Source organism: Coregonus lavaretus, assembly GCF_964263955.1.
Source record: "Coregonus lavaretus genome assembly, chromosome: 16".
NCBI lineage: Eukaryota > Metazoa > Chordata > Actinopteri > Salmoniformes > Salmonidae > Coregonus > Coregonus lavaretus.
Genome location: NC_140003.1, coordinates 32,140,664 through 32,157,215, shown reverse-complemented (window position 1 = coordinate 32,157,215; position 16,552 = coordinate 32,140,664). Strand labels below are relative to the sequence as shown.

The 16,552-nt window shown below is 43.7% G+C and overlaps 2 protein-coding genes across 2 annotated transcripts; one reads left to right on the top strand and one right to left on the bottom strand.

The window, feature by feature from the left end:
• The first annotated feature begins 4,884 nt into the window (after positions 1–4,884).
• Positions 4,885–10,706, top strand: cUnh2orf76 (chromosome Un C2orf76 homolog). The gene is made up of 5 exons (XM_084179790.1): positions 4,885–5,256; positions 6,190–6,240; positions 6,927–6,964; positions 7,099–7,180; positions 10,300–10,706. Exons 1-5 carry the CDS (start codon positions 5,127–5,129, stop codon positions 10,377–10,379), a joined length of 381 nt encoding a protein of 126 aa, XP_084035916.1. The 5' UTR covers positions 4,885–5,126; the 3' UTR covers positions 10,380–10,706.
• A 1,106-nt stretch (positions 10,707–11,812) lies between these two features.
• steap3 (STEAP family member 3, metalloreductase) lies at positions 11,813–15,827 on the bottom strand. Its single transcript, XM_084179788.1, has 5 exons — positions 15,730–15,827; positions 13,920–14,426; positions 13,252–13,779; positions 12,611–12,775; positions 11,813–12,507 (listed from the first exon to the last, which is right to left on the bottom strand). The coding sequence occupies exons 2-5, from the start codon at positions 14,409–14,411 to the stop codon at positions 12,214–12,216; spliced, it is 1,479 nt and encodes a 492-aa protein (XP_084035914.1). The 5' UTR covers positions 14,412–14,426; positions 15,730–15,827; the 3' UTR covers positions 11,813–12,213.
• Between the last annotated feature and the right edge of the window lie 725 nt (positions 15,828–16,552).

Here is a 16,552-nt window from a genome sequence, read left to right as displayed (position 1 = left end):
TTCTGTATGCCCCCCCACCCCCCGAACTTAGCAACGCTACACAAGGTCTCTCAGGCTCAGCACAGGCTGCTGCTTGTAGTCCCCAGATGGCCAGCAAGAACCTGGTTTCCAACCCTCCTCCGTCTTCTGGAGGGAGAACCATGGCAGCTCCAACACAAACAGGACCTGCTCTCACAGTTGGATGGCAGAATATGGCATCCCAGCCCAGACCAACTACAGCTATGGGTGTGGCCTCTGAAGAGCCCGACCCTCTGCTGATCGGCTGCGATCCTGCTATTATCGAGACGTTACAGAACGCCAGAGCCTCATCAACCAGGATGATGTATGCTTGTCGTTGGAAGCAGTTTACTGAACGGTGCTCTACCAGGGCAGACGAACCAGTGTCTTGCTCTGTACCTGTTATACTGAGCTTCCTTCAGAAACAATTGAACTCAGGTTGCTCTTCCTCTACCTTGAAGGTGTATGCCTCAGCCATATCGGCTAACCATTTACACATCGATGGAAAATCTGCAGGGGCCCACTACCTCATCTGCCAATTCTTACAAGGTGTCCGCCGGCTGCATCCCCCCAGGGCCATCCGTGTGGCATCCTGGGATCTGCCACTACTATTCGAGGCTTTGACCATACCTCCCTTTGAGCATACGGAAGAGCAGAACATAAAATGGTTGTCTCTAAAAACGTATTTCCTCTTAGCTATTTCATCAGCGAAACGTGTGAGTGAGTCCTGTCTGACTATGATGGAAGGCAGGCAACCTTGGCGTGACCTTATTGCCATATCCAGCCTTTCCCCTAAGGTTTTATCACCTTTTCACAACAACCAAGCCATTGAGCTGGCAGCCTACTGCCCCCTCTTTTCCAGAATGCGGAGGAGGAGCAAGCAAATCTCCTGTGTCCAGTCCGTTCCCTCAAATGCTATATGCAAGCCTCGGAGCACTACAGGAAGTCAGACCAGCTGTTTCTGTGTTTTGGTGGGAAGTCAAAAGGTCTTGCATTGTCCACGCAGAGGCTTTTACACTGGGTTGTGGATGTCATCGCTCAGGCCTACAAGGGTGTAGGGCTCCGTGTCCCAGAGGGTGTGATATGTCACCCTACCAGAAGTGTCGCCACATTCTGGGATGAGCTGAGAGGCGTCCCCCTGAATGAGATACTGTATGTGCAGCACAGGCGTCCGGTGACACCTTAATTGGGGTGGACGGGCTCATAGTAATGGCTGGAACTACATATTTTCCATGTGTTTGATACCATTCCATTCACTCCATTCCAGCTATTATTATGAGCCGTCCTCCTGTGATGTGCAGCTGCTACCTGGTCGTCACCCTGCACGTTCTCAAGATTTTACAAGGTCAACGTCGCATCCTGCCACACCATGGGATCTGCCATTCTTCCAGTGGCACCGGCATTAATCAGAGGTTGGTAGTGCTATTCCTCGCGACCTTGTTGGTATGAGTCATCCATACTTTCAACCGTACTGAAAGGTATGAAGTAGAACGGAAGTTATGAATGTAACTATGGTTCTACGAATACCTGGAAGACCATCAGTACTTTCCTGTCACTAGGAATCTTTGGGCGTGGTCTGACATAAGCTTTTATATGAACCGCGGGGACACGTCCTCCCACACTGTAATGTTACCGCGTAACTTTGTTTTTATTATGACTTGACCTAAGCGGAGCGCGAGGGATATAATCCATACTTACAACCCTACGGACGGTCCTCCAGGTATTCGTAGAACCGTAGTTACATTCGTAACCTCCGTTTCCCTTGCTCTGCAAGAGCCGGGGTTTTGTGGAGCGATAGGTAACGATGCTTCGTGGGAGGCAGTTAATGTGTTCAGAGGGTCCCTGGTTCAAGCCCAGGTTGGGCAAGGAGAGGGACGGAAGCAACACTGTTACATTTAGACATAAATGATTGCAATTCAAGATAATCCATAGGATTTACTAAATTCCTGACAGAATGCATGTAATGCACCCAGAAATGTTATATCTCTGTTGGAGATGCAAAAAACAAAAAGGAACCCTATTACATATGCTGTGGTCCTGTGACAAACTGACACCATTTTGGGATAATGTCTGTGCTATCACATCATTGTGTTTAGGAATTTATATCCATCCATCTCCATGATTATGTCTGTTGGGAAATGTAGATATTGGTGACCAATATCAAAGAAAGTTTTGTAACCTCTGTCTAATTTCTGCAACAAAATGTATAGCTATCAATTGGAAAGCATCATACTCACCCTCAATAACTAACTGGAGGGCTGAACTATGTAGTTCACAGGAGGTTGATGGCACCTCAATTGGGGAGGACAGGCTCGTGGTAATGGCTGGAGTGGAATAGGTGGAATGGTATCAAATACTTCCAACACATGGTTTCCATGTGTTTGATGCCATTCTATACACTCCGTTCCAGACATTATTATGAGCTGTCCTCCCCTAAGCAGCCACCTGTGATGTAGTTACATTCCACTAGATTCAGAGTTTGATAAAGTTGGGCAGAGAATGGATGTGTTTAGCAGAGATTGGATGTGTTTGATAAAGTCTGGAAGCCTTATCTTGACCATCTTGAGGAGTATGACATTTCTATGTGAGGGGGATTTGATGTACAGTATGTTTGTGTATTGAAAGGGGAAGCTACTGTCTATTTTTGTGTGTTCGTGGACAGGTGTGTATCAATTATGGTGGTTGTTGCGTTTGTGTTTCATTTTTACTTTGTTGTTTGTATATAAAGAGAAAAAGTGTCCGTTTGTCATTTTCACGAGGTTGGAGTAATAACATGTTCAGCTACTTAAGACATTGGCTCGAATCTAGGTTGTGCCTTTAGAAATCGAGAAAATTAACAACTAAGGACGAATTTTTCACTTCTCTCATTGACCTTCCAGATACCAAACCCCGGTCTGGTCTGTCGAGTTTGCTTCGCGAAGCATTCCCGGAAGTATCGCGATGTTGGTCCTCTGGGTTTAGAAACTCTGTGGTAGACTTCTTCTTCAGTGGGGTTTATCAGCGGTTGGCATCCAACGTTATGGTGCATTACCGCCACCTACTGTACTGGAGTGTGGGCCAGCGACAGGGAGAAACTAAATCCTACCTGCCAGCCCTGTTGCTCTTAAAAAAGATAACAAAATATTTGAGACTATATCTAATAATCACAATTTCCTTTTGGATGCTTTCCTATCACATTTAATGTCTTATTCAACTGGCTGTGTCCCACCCTTAATCTTGTAAAAATAGCCTCCTCTCTTCTGTCCCTTCCTGCCGTCCTCCCCTCCCCGACTTTCCTCTGTACTTGAAATAAATGCCTTCCCTTATTATCTCTATTCCACTGCTCCTGCCATCTCTGCACCATCACTGTATATATATCAGTCTTTTTGCATCTGCCTTGCTCATTGAAACTTCAACATCAACATCCCCACTACTAAGTGCTTGTTTGTCCTGTTCATCTACTGCCTCGTTCCCCTCCACCCCCACATGGGCTGGGACCCAAGTAAATCTTATCTGAATACCCATCTGTTTAATCCTGCCATGGGTTTCTAGCACCCCATAAAGCAGGTCTTGTCTGCTACGTGAGCTAAAGGACTGGAGACTCTTTAACACTGCACATGAATCAGAGCAAATAACTACTCTGTCTTGTTTGACTTCCTCCACCCACTGCAAGGCCAACACTATGGCCATCAGTTCCGCTGTATATACAGCCAGATGATCTGTAATACGTTTCCTGACTTCCATCCCACATTCCTGCACTACAAATGCTGACCCAGTACATCCTGTCCTTGGATCTTTTGAACCATCTGTGTAAATGGCCACAAAATCCTGATACATAGTTTTCAGACGTCTCTTAAAGACATCAGATGGATCAACACCCTCCCTATCTTTCTGTAGTCTCTCCAACACTTCTAGATCAACTACTGGAGGCGGGAGTTCTGTGGTAGACTGTTCATGCCTGCTTTTCATTACTGCTTGAGGTGATACCACCCCCTCAATTCCATTGGTAGATTCAATGACTGACACTTCACGCAACATCTCCATTGGTAGGGGTGAGTAAAGGTAACCAATCAAAGCTCTTAATACATGGGGACGAGTGTTCCCACTAAAGTAGGGCACGGGGTCATGGGAATGTGTGTGTCTGCCACATAATTAAATATGTATCTCTACTATGGTGTCTGCCACATTGGCCTATATTACAAACGGGTATGCCCTTTGTCCCTGTACTACCCACTACCATAGCCATTCTATCAGATATTCTTTGGTTCTACTCCCCCTCTTTTTACTCACTCAGGCAGCCTTATATCATATGCCATATAATGTGCCTTTGACAGACGTGTATTATGTGGCAAGCAGGTGCTGCCATAGCCTTTGAACATTCCTTGTCTATTGAGTCTCATAACAGTCATGAGGGAATGTTAGATAGACCAGGGATTAATTGTTGTTGTCAGGTTGGCCAGGAAGGTAACCTAGCAGCTGCAGCTGCTAGGTTTAGGATGATATCATACACACCATGTGGTTGCTCTTAATAAATTCCAGATGAAGATGTACTTTTTATATAACGTTTTCACAGGAAGTAAAATACAATTAACTGCATTAACGGAAAAGATTTGCATCCAATTTACAGACGCTTGAAGTAGGCCTTCGGGTCCCTATAATAGAGTGGACCTAAAGTAAACTAAGTATATTCAGATCTTTTAACTACTTGAATAGTATGACACAAAACATAGACAAAAACTATTTACTGACAAGTGAAATATGTACAAACGTTCAACAATAACATATTTAAATAGTTTACAAAACCGTAGTTTTAATTAAAGTTTATGTGAAAATATATATATATATATATATTTGAAATTATAGACATATCAACACATCGAGTCTGAGCAGTTGAGCACACATTCGTTTGCTCTTGTCTTGCGAAGGGCCGTCAAACCCGGAAGCGCGTGTGTTTATTTGCGGAAACTTCATTTAGGAACATACTAATCCTAACCAGTATCTAGCTATAAAGGTTCAGCTCGGGTTTCTAAATTAGTATGTGCGTCAGTATAAACTTAAAAGGCTACAGTGTCGACATTTCACTGTAAGGAGAAATTTGCTTTGCTAGCTAGAAGTAAACAGTCACCTAACGTTAGCTAGCCAGCTACAGTATGTCCAGCGAGGCAGTCCTCACTGTACGGTTGGTAAGGTCGTTTGAGCACCGAAACTTCAAGCCAGTTGTATTTAGTTGCGTGAATTTAGATCAAACGGTCGAGGAATTTATCCAGTTTGTGAAAAATGGTAAGTAGGATTTTTTTTTTGGTAACTAGCTAAACATTATGTAGGGTGTTCACCCATAAAATGATTAATTAATTCAAGGTTTATATGTCCATTCAATAGAACATTCAGTCAGAAAAACAAAAGGCCAAACCCCATGTCTACCATATATGGTTCAAAAGTTACCGACTATTTGCTCTGAGAATTTAGCATGTTTAGAGTGAATGGAATGTCATTACAGGCATGATCAAAAAGTGGAAACTGTTCAATATAATTCTGTGGCGCGGCAGAACGACGCTAATTTAGACCGTCAACTGACAAGCTAACTAGTGGCTGAAAACATGGGCTTTTTCAATTAAATCCGCTGAATACAATACTAAATAGGGACAAAGTATATATTCATTTACTAAACTAACAGACTGAGTTTCAATATCCACCCTCTACGAAGACGATCTGTTCCTGTTTTTGTGTATTTCTTAACCTTTCCCTGTAAAACGCTATATAAACTGCCCCTCTCAACGTAGATTGATTGCGGTTATAGGCAATGAAAGCCAAGGATCTGGAGGTGAAAATGACTAAGGTATCACGTTGATTTTGATTGGTCCAACCAGCGGAAACACCTCCAAATGGTACCACCTCACAACACCAAATATGAGAGATGCATCCAAGAGCGGTGCTGTCTAAACTAGCAACGGTTACAGCAAATTAACGTTCTTATTTCATCAACACTATCAAGTAAAAGTATAATATTGTAGAAAACAATCTGTCATTTATAATGACATAGGGCAAAGAAAATGACGTTTTTACCCTCATTTCTTAACACCCTCTTGAATTGCCCAGTTTTTCTCAATATTGTACAGCCGTGAGTGAACGCCCTACATCATGCCATGAAAAATATTATTCTACGACATTCCATCTTCCTTTGTGGTTCCATACATGTTGTGTTGTCCCTTCTAGATGTTAGCACGAGGTCCGGTCTACCACCCCCCTTTAAGAAGTTTGGCTATGGTAAGTTATGGCTGCATTTTAGTAGTGGCTTCTGCTGCCCACTTCCAAATAGACACCAATACGACTACGATGGAGTTGAGTTGCGACTAGTGTCGGCAGACTGGAGCTCCGACGTCACATACAATTACGTTTGTAATAAAAAACGACTGATTTCAGCATCAAAAGAATAGCCCGCAATTACAAAGAACAATGTCATCTGTAATTGCTGGCTATTCTTTGGGTGCTGAAATCAGTAGTTTTATGTGACGTGGGGGCTCCAGTCCAGTCGTGGATTTGAGTTTAATCGGCTACCCTAACCCCTACCATTGGCATTGCCCCTAGACCAGGGGTGTCAAACTCGATCCATGGAGGGTCTGGTGTCTACAGGTTTTTCCTTTCAATTGAGCCAGAGAAGACCAGGTGTGGGGAGTTCCTTACTAATCAGTGACCTTAATTCATCAATCAAGGACAAGGGAGGAGTGAAAACCTGCAGACACTTGGCCAGCAGTGGAATAAGTTTGACACCTGTGCCCGAGACATTTGATATTAATGGTAGGGTTTAGGAGTCAATTATGTTCTGAGAATGATGCCAGCAACACTTCAATGTTATCCTTCACTAAACATTGTTGGACCCATTGACATGCATTCTTGATACATGCATTACATTGATTTGATGTCTTAACTTCTACATAATGTATCATTTGAAGATACAATGAAGATCATCCACCAGGCACATGGAGCAAAGGTATCCTTCTTCTTGACACCTTACATATACACTCAGATAGTTATATCAATAAGCCTGTTAAATCTCTCCCATTGTTTGTTCTAAATAATTGTGTTTTATAAAGCCAATCAAAATGATAAATGTCCTGTTTGCAGACAAATGAGTTGGTGATGAGTTTGGAGGACGATGACAAGCTTATTCTGCAAGATGGACTAACCCTAAGAGCAGCAGGCATTGGTATAGTCATCTTGTTTTTGCACACATACTGTACACTGTTTCCCCTAGGAAGAGTTAGGGGGGGGTGGTGGCGGATGGGGTCTTCCTGGGTCATACATCTAAAGATCTACATTATTTATATATATATACATACATACACACACACACACACAGTGCCTTCAGAAAATATTCACACCCCTTGACTTTTTCCAGATTTTGTTGTTAAAGTGGGATTAAAATTTATTTAATTTTCCTTTTTTGTCAACGATCTACACAAAATACTATAATGTCAAAGTGGAAGAAAATAATTGAACATTTGTAAAGGATTCATGGAAAAATAAAACCCTAATATATATATATATATCTCTTGATTAGATAAGTATTCAAACCCCTGAGTCAATACATGTTAGAATCACCTTTGGCAGCGATTACAGCTGTGAGTCTATCTGGTTAAGTCTCTAAGAGCTTTCCACACCTGGATTGTGCAACATTTGCCCATTTTATTATTTTATAAATTCTTCAAGCTCTGTCAAATTGGTTGTTGATCATCGCCAGACAATGATTTTCAGGTCTTGCCATAGATTTTCATGCAGATTTAAGTAAACTGTAACTCGCACTCAGGAACATTCACTGTCTTCTTGGTAAGCAACTCCAGTGTAGATTTGGCCTTGTGTTTTAGGTTATTGTCCTGCTGAAAGGTGAATTTGTCTCCCAGTGTCTGGTGGAAAGCAGACTGAACCAGATTTTCCTCTAGGACTTTGCCTGTGCTTAGCTCCATTGACATTTTTATCCAGAAACTCCAGTCCTTAACGACAGCTGCATGATAAAGCCACCACTATGCTTAAAAATATGAAAGGTGGTACTCAGTAATGTGTTCTATTGGATTTGCCCCAAACATAACACTTTGTATTCAGGACAAAAAGTTAATTGCTTTGACACATTTTTTGCAGTATTTCTTTAGTGCCTTGTTGCAAACAGGATGCATGTTTTGGAATATTTTTTTTCTTCTGAACAGGCTTACTTATTTTCACTGTCAATTAGGTTAGTATACTGTATTGTGAATGAACTACAATGTTGTTGATCCATCCTCAGTTTTCTCCTATTACAGCCATTAAACTCTGTAACTGTTTTAAAGTCACCATTGCTCGACTGAGGGACCTTACAGATAATTGTATGTGTGGGGTACAGAGATGAGGTAGTCATATTTTATTTTTTAAACAATATTATTGCACACAGTGAGTCCATACAACTAATTATGTAGCTTGTTAAGCACATTTTTACTCCTGAACATATTTAGGCTTGCCATAACAAAGGGGTTGAATACTTATTGACTCAAGACATTTCAGCTTTTCATTTTTAATTAATTTGTAAATATTTCTAAAAACATTATTCCACTTTGACATTATGGTGTGTAGGCTAGTGACAAAAAAAAATCTAAATCCATTTTAAATTCAGGCTGGAACACAATGTGGAAAATGTCAAGGAGTGTGAATACGTTCTCGAGGGCACTGTGTGTGTATGTATGTGTGGACACTCCTTCAAATTAGTGGATTTGGCAAATGGAGCACACAGCCATGCAATCTTCATAGATAAACATTGGCAGTAGAATGGCCTTACTGAAGAGCTCAGTGACTTTCAACGTGGCGCTGTCATAGGATGCCACCTTTCCAACAAGTCAGTTTGTCAAATTTCTGCCCAGCTGGAGCTCCCCCGGTCAACTGTAAATGCTGTGAAGTGAAAATGTCTAGAAGCAACAACTGCCATTGGACTCTGGAGCAGTGGAAACGCGTTCTCTGGAGTGATGAATCACGCTTCACCATCTGGCAGTCTGACGGACGAATCTGGGTTTGGCGGATGTCAGGAGAACGCTACCTGCCCTAATGCATAGTGCCAACTGTAAAGTTTGGTGGAGGAGGAATAATGGTCTGTGGCTGTTTTTCATGGTTCGGGCTAGGCCCCTTAGTTCCAGTGAAGGGAAATCGTAACGCTACAGCGTACAATGACATTCTAGACGATTCTGTGCTTCCAACTTTGTGGCAACAGTTTGGGGAACGCCCTTTCCTGTTTCAGCATGACAATGCCCCGTGCACAAAGCGAGGTCCATACAGAAATGGTTTGTCGGTATCGGTCTGGAAGAACTTGACTGGCCTGCACAGAGCCCTGACCTCAACCCCATTTAAACACCTTTGGGATGAATTGGAACGCCGACTGCTAGCCAGGTCTAATCGCCCGACCTCCAGTGGTGGACAAAGTACCCAATTGTCATACTTGAGTAAAAGTATAGATACCTTTTTTAATAGAAAGTTATTCAAGTAAACGTGAGTCACCCATTACAATACACTTGAGTAAAAGTCAAAGTATTTGGTTCTAAATATACTTAAGTATCAAAAGTAAAAGTATAAATAATTTCAAATTCCTTATATTAAGCAAACCAGACGGCACCATTTTCTTGTTTTAAAAATGTATGGATAACCAGGGGTACACTCCAACACTCTGACATAATTTACAAATGATGCATTTGTGTTTAGTGAGTCTGCCAGATCAGAGGCAGTAGGGATGACCACGTGTTCTCTTGATAAGTGTGTGAATTTGACCATTCTCCTGTCCTGCTAAGCACTCAACATGTAACAAGTACTTTTGGGTGTCAAAGAAAACGTATGGAGTAGAAAGTACATTATTTTCTTTTGGAATGTAGTAAAGTAAAAGTTACCCCAAAAAATGACTAAAGTAGTACTTTTAAAGTATTTTTACTTAAGTACTTTCCACCACCCCCAACCTCACTAATGCTCTTGTGGCTGAATGGAAGCAAGTCCCCGCAGCAATGTTGCAACATCTAGTGGAAAGCCTTCCCAGAAGAGTGGAGGCTGTTATAGCAGCAAAGGGGGGACCAACTCCATATTAATGCCCGTGATTTTGGAATATGTTTGACGAGCACATGTCCACATACTTTTGGTCGCGTGTGTTTTTATTGTCACAGTGAAATTTAGGGGAAACACTGGTACACTTGCTGACCAAAACATCACATAGCTTATAAGACTAAAGTGTGTACTACATTTTGAACTGTACATTCAGTCAACATCCTGGTAATGAAATATTGTCAAAGTGAAGGGCCCTGTTTTATTCCTGTTTTTTTGTTTCAGCAAATGAAACAGAATTGGCCTTCTTCAGGAAAGAGGATTATGAGCTCTTTAAAGCTAACCCCCAACCAGCCTGGTGGTAAGGGTGTTTACTGGCCTTCATCCTCCACTTCACCACGGGAGAGGGGATTCTGATCTGACATGGAGGATACACATGGATGGAAGGTTATGGGGGGTGATCTGTGCCTTCAGATGAAAGTGGGAGTGTTTTCATTTAACATGCCATTCATATAAAAATAAAATGGTATCTGCCTCGATTTTATACCTCCACTGAAATGCACTTTTCCTTTATCTGGTAGTGTTGAATATGATTATGCATTGATTTTCTTTGTACTTATTTGTTTCCTGTAAGACCTATGTTTTATTATTGTAAACATGATTCCAAATTAAATCACCAGTTTGAAAAAATACATCTAAAAACATCTTTATTGCATAAGTACAGTGCAGTATTTCCCCCCTTGCCGAGATGGGTCCAAATATGGCACATAAGCGTTTAATATTCAATAGAGAAACCACTAGCTTTGCTTATTCTAGTTTTTACAAGTAAATAAGGTACTGCATTACACACACACACAAATGTATCACAAACATGACTCAACAGGAACCGGGATTCGTCAGACCAGGTGATGTTTTTCCACTCCTCAATTGTCCAGTGTTGGTGATTGCGTGCCCACTGGAGACTCTTCTTGTTTTTAGCTGATTGGCGTGGAACCCGGTGTGGTTGTCTGCTGCAATAGCCCATCTGTGACAAGCATCAACGAGTAGTGCGTTCCGAGATGCCGTTCTGCGCCGTTATTTGTCTGTTTGTGGCCCGCCTGTTAGTGTGCACGATTGTTGACATTTTCCTTCGACCTCTCAATGTGCAGTTTTCACCCACAGGACTGCCGCTGACTGGATATTTTTTGTCTGTCGCATCATACTCGGTAAACCCTTGACACTGTCGTATGTGAAAAGCCCAGGAGTGTGGACGTTTTGAGATATTGGATCCGGCGCACCTGGCCCACACGATCATACCACGCTCAGTCGCTTAGGGCACTCGTTTTGCCCATTCTAACTTTCATTCAAACAGTAACTGACTGCCTCAATGCCTGTCTGACTGCTTTATATAGCAAGCCGCAGCCACGTGACTCACTGTCTGTAGGAGCGATCCATTTTCGCAAACGGGGTGAGTGTATATCGCACGTTATGTGTGCGCTGAAAACACTTTCCTTCAGTTAATTGTTAATTTCCCAGGTTGACAGTAGTTACGTGTATTGTGACTGTGATGATGTGTCCAGTCTCCTTACATAATGATGCTGTTAGGACTGGAGCTCCACACAGACTCTGTCTGGAAGCGACAGAGCAGCAACACACAGCTGAACAGCAAAGACTGACTGTATTGTCTAGGTCTCTAACACTAATCCAATGCCCTTATACAGACTTCTGTCTAGATAAAATGTTCCTATTTCAGGGTGAAGTGCAGCTTCTCAGTCGAGGCTCAATCCAGGCACTTCTGGTTGGTAAATCTTGTCGAATAGTGGGTTTGGAGATTTTTAATATGCTGAAATTGACCAGAAAGTGGTCACATTCTTCTCCTTCACCCAAGAGAAGCTTAGAGGTCTAGTCAAATATGAAATGGCTTGCTATGATACTGTGACAGCTATACATATTTCTTATGTTTCTTAACCCAGTTAAACAAAGAGCATACATGATTTATCTTAACAGAAGGTAGTTGTATAGTGGACTTGTTTGGTGAGGTAACTTTAAAGTATTTCAGTTTCTAGAAAAATAGTAACACTTTTCTTGAGTTTGTTTCTTATTCGGATTCAAATAGTGTGGCATTAAAGTGCCATAGTGTCTGCCAGACAAATGTGCAAATAACCTTCATCAGAGCTAGAGAATGGATTTGCACTGAGTCTCTAACACTTGATTGGACCGTCACACATCACCACTCAAGTCCCTGGGCAGCACGCCATTGGCTGTGTCCTCATGGGTCTGAGGAGGGTGGTGGCATGGGCTCTCCCAGCCTCGACGTATCTTTGCTAGTCTGAACGCCAGGCAGGGCAGCGCCAGGAAGAGCCGACCCACCAGGACCAGACAGGGCAGGATCAGTGCCAGCAGGTATGTGGGGGGCATGTAGTAAGGGTAAGCAAATGAGAAGAAAGCAAAGTCCCAGCCGAAGAAGAGGGTGTGCATGATGGAGAGAGTCAAGGCAGCGTACCCCAACCCTGACTGGAGAGACAGAAACACTGATGATAGAAAACCGCTCAAAATGTTGCAATAAACTACGGGTGCATACGACAGTATGAAGTATCATGTGCTGTTAGCTACTCACCTGTACAAAGGTGAACTCTCTCCAATTGAGGGCGTTACCCACCGAGGGTAGAGATGTGATGGCCAGAAGAGTCAGAACACCAAGTCCCAGAATGCCAGAGGACAGATAAAGGTCCGATCTCCACGCCTGAGGCTCCTCCCAGGAATGCTCCACTCCCGCCTTCACCTGGAGGGGCACAAAGACCGGTTAGTGGAAAACCAAATGATTCCCTGATGCAGAAAAAAGCATTAAAACACTGGGAAACGGTGAGAAGTGTGGGAGGAACACTTCATCTGTGGATCAACTAATGAGCACACACAGCCTTCTCCCACTTGTGAACAACGCTCCATGGGAGAGCTGTGTGCGTGAGCAGCATCCTGCCCCCAGGAAGCAGCTCTTAAGGGAGTCAGTCTGTTAATTAGGCCTCAGCAACACTCTGTTGCGTCATGTTCACACTCAGTGAGAGTTCAAAATACAGCCCTGGCCTACTGCTCCACAGCAGTGACAACATCACCAACCATGGTTGGTAACACTTTATTTGGATAGTCACCTACTGATGGATTATAGATGTTCAACTAACTATGAACAACCTGTTCAACAGACTATGAACAACCTGTTCAACAGACTATGAACAACCTGTTCAACAGACTCCAACCACTCACCTGTCTGTACGCTGCATCTAACAGCCTGTATTGAGAAGCCCTGCGCAGGGTCAGACACATACTGTAGACTGCATGCAGCCCGGCACACAGGAAGCTCAGAAGGCCTAGCTGTTTGCGTCTCCCCATCCAGTGGTCCAGCCAGCCGGGGAATCGGCTGTACTTGGTGCCCCGGACCAGCTGCAGCGCGGCAGCCCACAGTCCCGGCAGGTAGACCAGTGCCAGGATCACCAGGGCCACTGCTGGCAGCGTCTCGTTCACTGTCTCCAGGGGCAGCTGGTAGAAGTTGTTTTGCCCCCGGGACAGGTAGGGCATGAGAACGCCACGCAGGAAGTTGTAGCCGTAGAAGAAGAGGATGAGGAGGAAGGTGACCATTAGGGGGCCGCCCCAGGATGGGAAGAGGCGCAGGGGGGCGTCCTCGATGTGCCTAGAGGTAGCAAGGCCTCCCATGTCCACGGCCAGGAAACTCATACAGCGAGCCAGCTGGATCACAGTTCTCTTGGCCTCAGGACAGTCACTGCTGATCAGGACCTGGGAGGGGGAGCGGACTGATTAGGGGACATTGAGGCTCACACTGTGTGGGTGTGTGTCTGCCTGTCGGTGTGCGACTTCTATAACTACATATACAATGTGTGGAGTAGGATGTACAGTATATACATGGAGACTCTCACCTGCCTGCTGCCGTCGTGAGCTCCAGTCTGCAGGGCCCAGGCTGAGACCACATTGAAGCCCTTCACCACTCTGCTCTCTGGGAACAGCTCCGCCAGCCTCTCAGCGTTAGACAGCTCTCCACTGTTAAGCCTGGTGGCGTTGCTCACATCCACCAGCACCTTCCCAGCCAGCACATCCCTCAACCCCACCAGGGTGTGGTAGTGTTCTGGGTAGAGAGCAGCAAAGACAACCTTCTCTGTGCCAACCATCGCCTCCCGCTGTGTGAGAAGCTGAACCCCATCAGGAAACAGTCCCGTGGCTATATGCTTTGGGTTACGGCTGCCGACCACAACCCTATATCCACAGGCAATTAATCGCACAGCCAGGGAGCGGGAGTAATCGCCTGAACCTAGGATGCCCACTGTGGGGTTTCCCGGGTCACAGGGCAGGGGTTCCTCTGGGGCGTCAAATGAGTCGGACAGCAGGGGTGTCCTCATGTCGCCCAGAGGCATGCTGGACCTGTAGAGCTGGAAGAGGCGTTGAGGCTGTTATTACATACTATTAATACTACACATTGATATTACATAGTTATTACAATAATAGTTGGGAAAGCACACATGAAAACACAACTTCATGTTAAGTTCAACTATGGCACCATAATGCAAACAAGAGCCATATCCACATGAAATAGCCATATCATTCTTGGACAAATTGACATCTCTGCTGTAATACTGCCACTAAATTCTCGAATGGCTTTACATTTTCATCATCATGTAACCATTCAAATTTCAATCAATCAATTACATTTTATTTATAAAGCCCTTTTTACATCAGCAGATGTCACAAAGTGCTATACAGAAACCCAGCCTAAAACCCCAAACAGCAAGCAATGCAGATGTAGAAGCAAGGTGGCTAGGAAAAACTCCCATGTCACATGTCCCTTTTCCTGTCCAAGTATCAAATTATGTAGTGTCCTCTGCCAACTACACAAAAGTATGTGGACACCTGCTCGTCGAACATCTCATCCCAAAATCATGGACATTCATCTGGAGTTGGTCCCCCTTTTGCTGCTGTAACAGCCTCCACCCTTCTGGGAAGGATTTCCACTAGATGTTGGAATATTGCTGCGGGGACTTGCTTCCATTCAGCCACGAGCATTAGTGAGGTTGGGTATTGATGTTGGGCGATTAGGCCTGGCTCACAGTCGGCGGTCCAATTCATCCCAAAGGTGTTTGATGGAGTTGAGGTCAGGGCTCTGTGCAGGCCAGTCAAGTTCTTCCACACCGATCTCGACAAACGATTTCTGTATGGACTTCGCTTTGTGCACGGGGCATTGTCACGCTCAAACAGGAAAGGGCCTTCCCCAAACTGTTTCCACAAAGTTGGAAGCACAGAATCGTCTAGAATGTCATTGTATGCTGTAGCGTTACGATTTCCCTTCTGGAACTAAGGGGCCTAGACGTTTCAACTTCACAATAACAGCACTTACAGTTGACTGGGGCAGAAATTCGACGAACTGACTTGTTGGAAAGTTGGCATCCTATGACAGTGCCACGTTGAAAGTCACTGAGCTCTTCAGTAAGGCCATTCTACTGCCAATGTTTGTCTATGGAGATAGCATAGCTGTGTGCTCGATTTTATAAACCTGTCAGCAGCGGGTGTGGCTGAAATAGCCGAATCCACTAATTTGAAGGGTGTCCAGATACTTTTGGCCATTTAGCGTAAGAAATGCATTTATTTAACACTGCCAAACAGCACGACAAGGGAATAATATCGTATGTATTTTATGTCAATAGTTTGTTCTTCAGGGCGCATACTCATTGCACTTACTTGTGTTGTTTATGAAGCAGAATCCGTCATATACCTTGCAGACGCCGAACTGCGTTATAACAACACTCCCACATCGTTCGGTCTGTCTGTGTCTGTGTACGGAAGATAAATATGGCCGTGCAGAACACCCGTGCAATTTGAAGTTCCTTGTGATCCGAATAGACAGATAATAATAACCAAGCGGTTTCATAATATATAATGAAATGAGCTGTTGTGTAAAATGTGCCATGTAAAAACACACTGATATATGAAATTAAAGGTTGCTGTATCTTTATTGGATTTTCAGTCGCATAATTTGTTTTTTTTAATATATATTTAAATATAAAAATATTTTTTTCGTGAAGTTGTTACATATGAGGTTTGTTCAATAGTGCATACTTACTAACGCAGGGCAACAGATTATACTTTTCCCGGCAGGTGTCACTGTTGTACTGTGCTTGGATAGAGTCTCAGAGAGCGGTGACTGAGGTGCCTTACCATTATATTTACATTTTTGTAATTTAGCAGACGCTCTTATCCAGAGCGACTTACAGTTAGTGAGTGCATACATTTTTCATACTGACACCCCGTGGGAATCGAACCCACAACCCTGGCGTTGCAAGCACCATGCTCTACCAACTGAGCTACAGGAGGGCCAAACACATTGGAGTTGCTGGTCACTTTTAGATGTTTTCAACCTCAACTGGAGTGTACTTATGAAATAAGTCAATGTCCCAGGCAACCTGTTATGTAGATCCATATGCTTCAATCCAAAGAGAATGGTAAAGATGAGCAGTGCAAATTCAGGATTTTATTCAGTGCTAATCTTTTCTATTAATTAGAG

Excerpts from the sequence above, each read along its gene's own strand:
- cUnh2orf76 (XM_084179790.1), top strand. The coding sequence starts at position 5,127 with ATGTCCAGCGAGGCAGTCCTCACTGTACGGTTGGTAAGGTCGTTTGAG. Across the intron at positions 5,257-6,189 it reads TATCCAGTTTGTGAAAAATG|ATGTTAGCACGAGGTCCGGT; the intron begins GTAAGTAGGATT and ends TGTCCCTTCTAG. Across the intron at positions 6,241-6,926 it reads CTTTAAGAAGTTTGGCTATG|ATACAATGAAGATCATCCAC; the intron begins GTAAGTTATGGC and ends TATCATTTGAAG.
- steap3 (XM_084179788.1), bottom strand. The coding sequence starts at position 14,411 with ATGCCTCTGGGCGACATGAGGACACCCCTGCTGTCCGACTCATTTGAC. Across the intron at positions 13,780-13,919 it reads CTCACGACGGCAGCAGGCAG|GTCCTGATCAGCAGTGACTG; the intron begins GTGAGAGTCTCC and ends TCCCCCTCCCAG. Across the intron at positions 12,776-13,251 it reads TAGATGCAGCGTACAGACAG|GTGAAGGCGGGAGTGGAGCA; the intron begins GTGAGTGGTTGG and ends GTGCCCCTCCAG.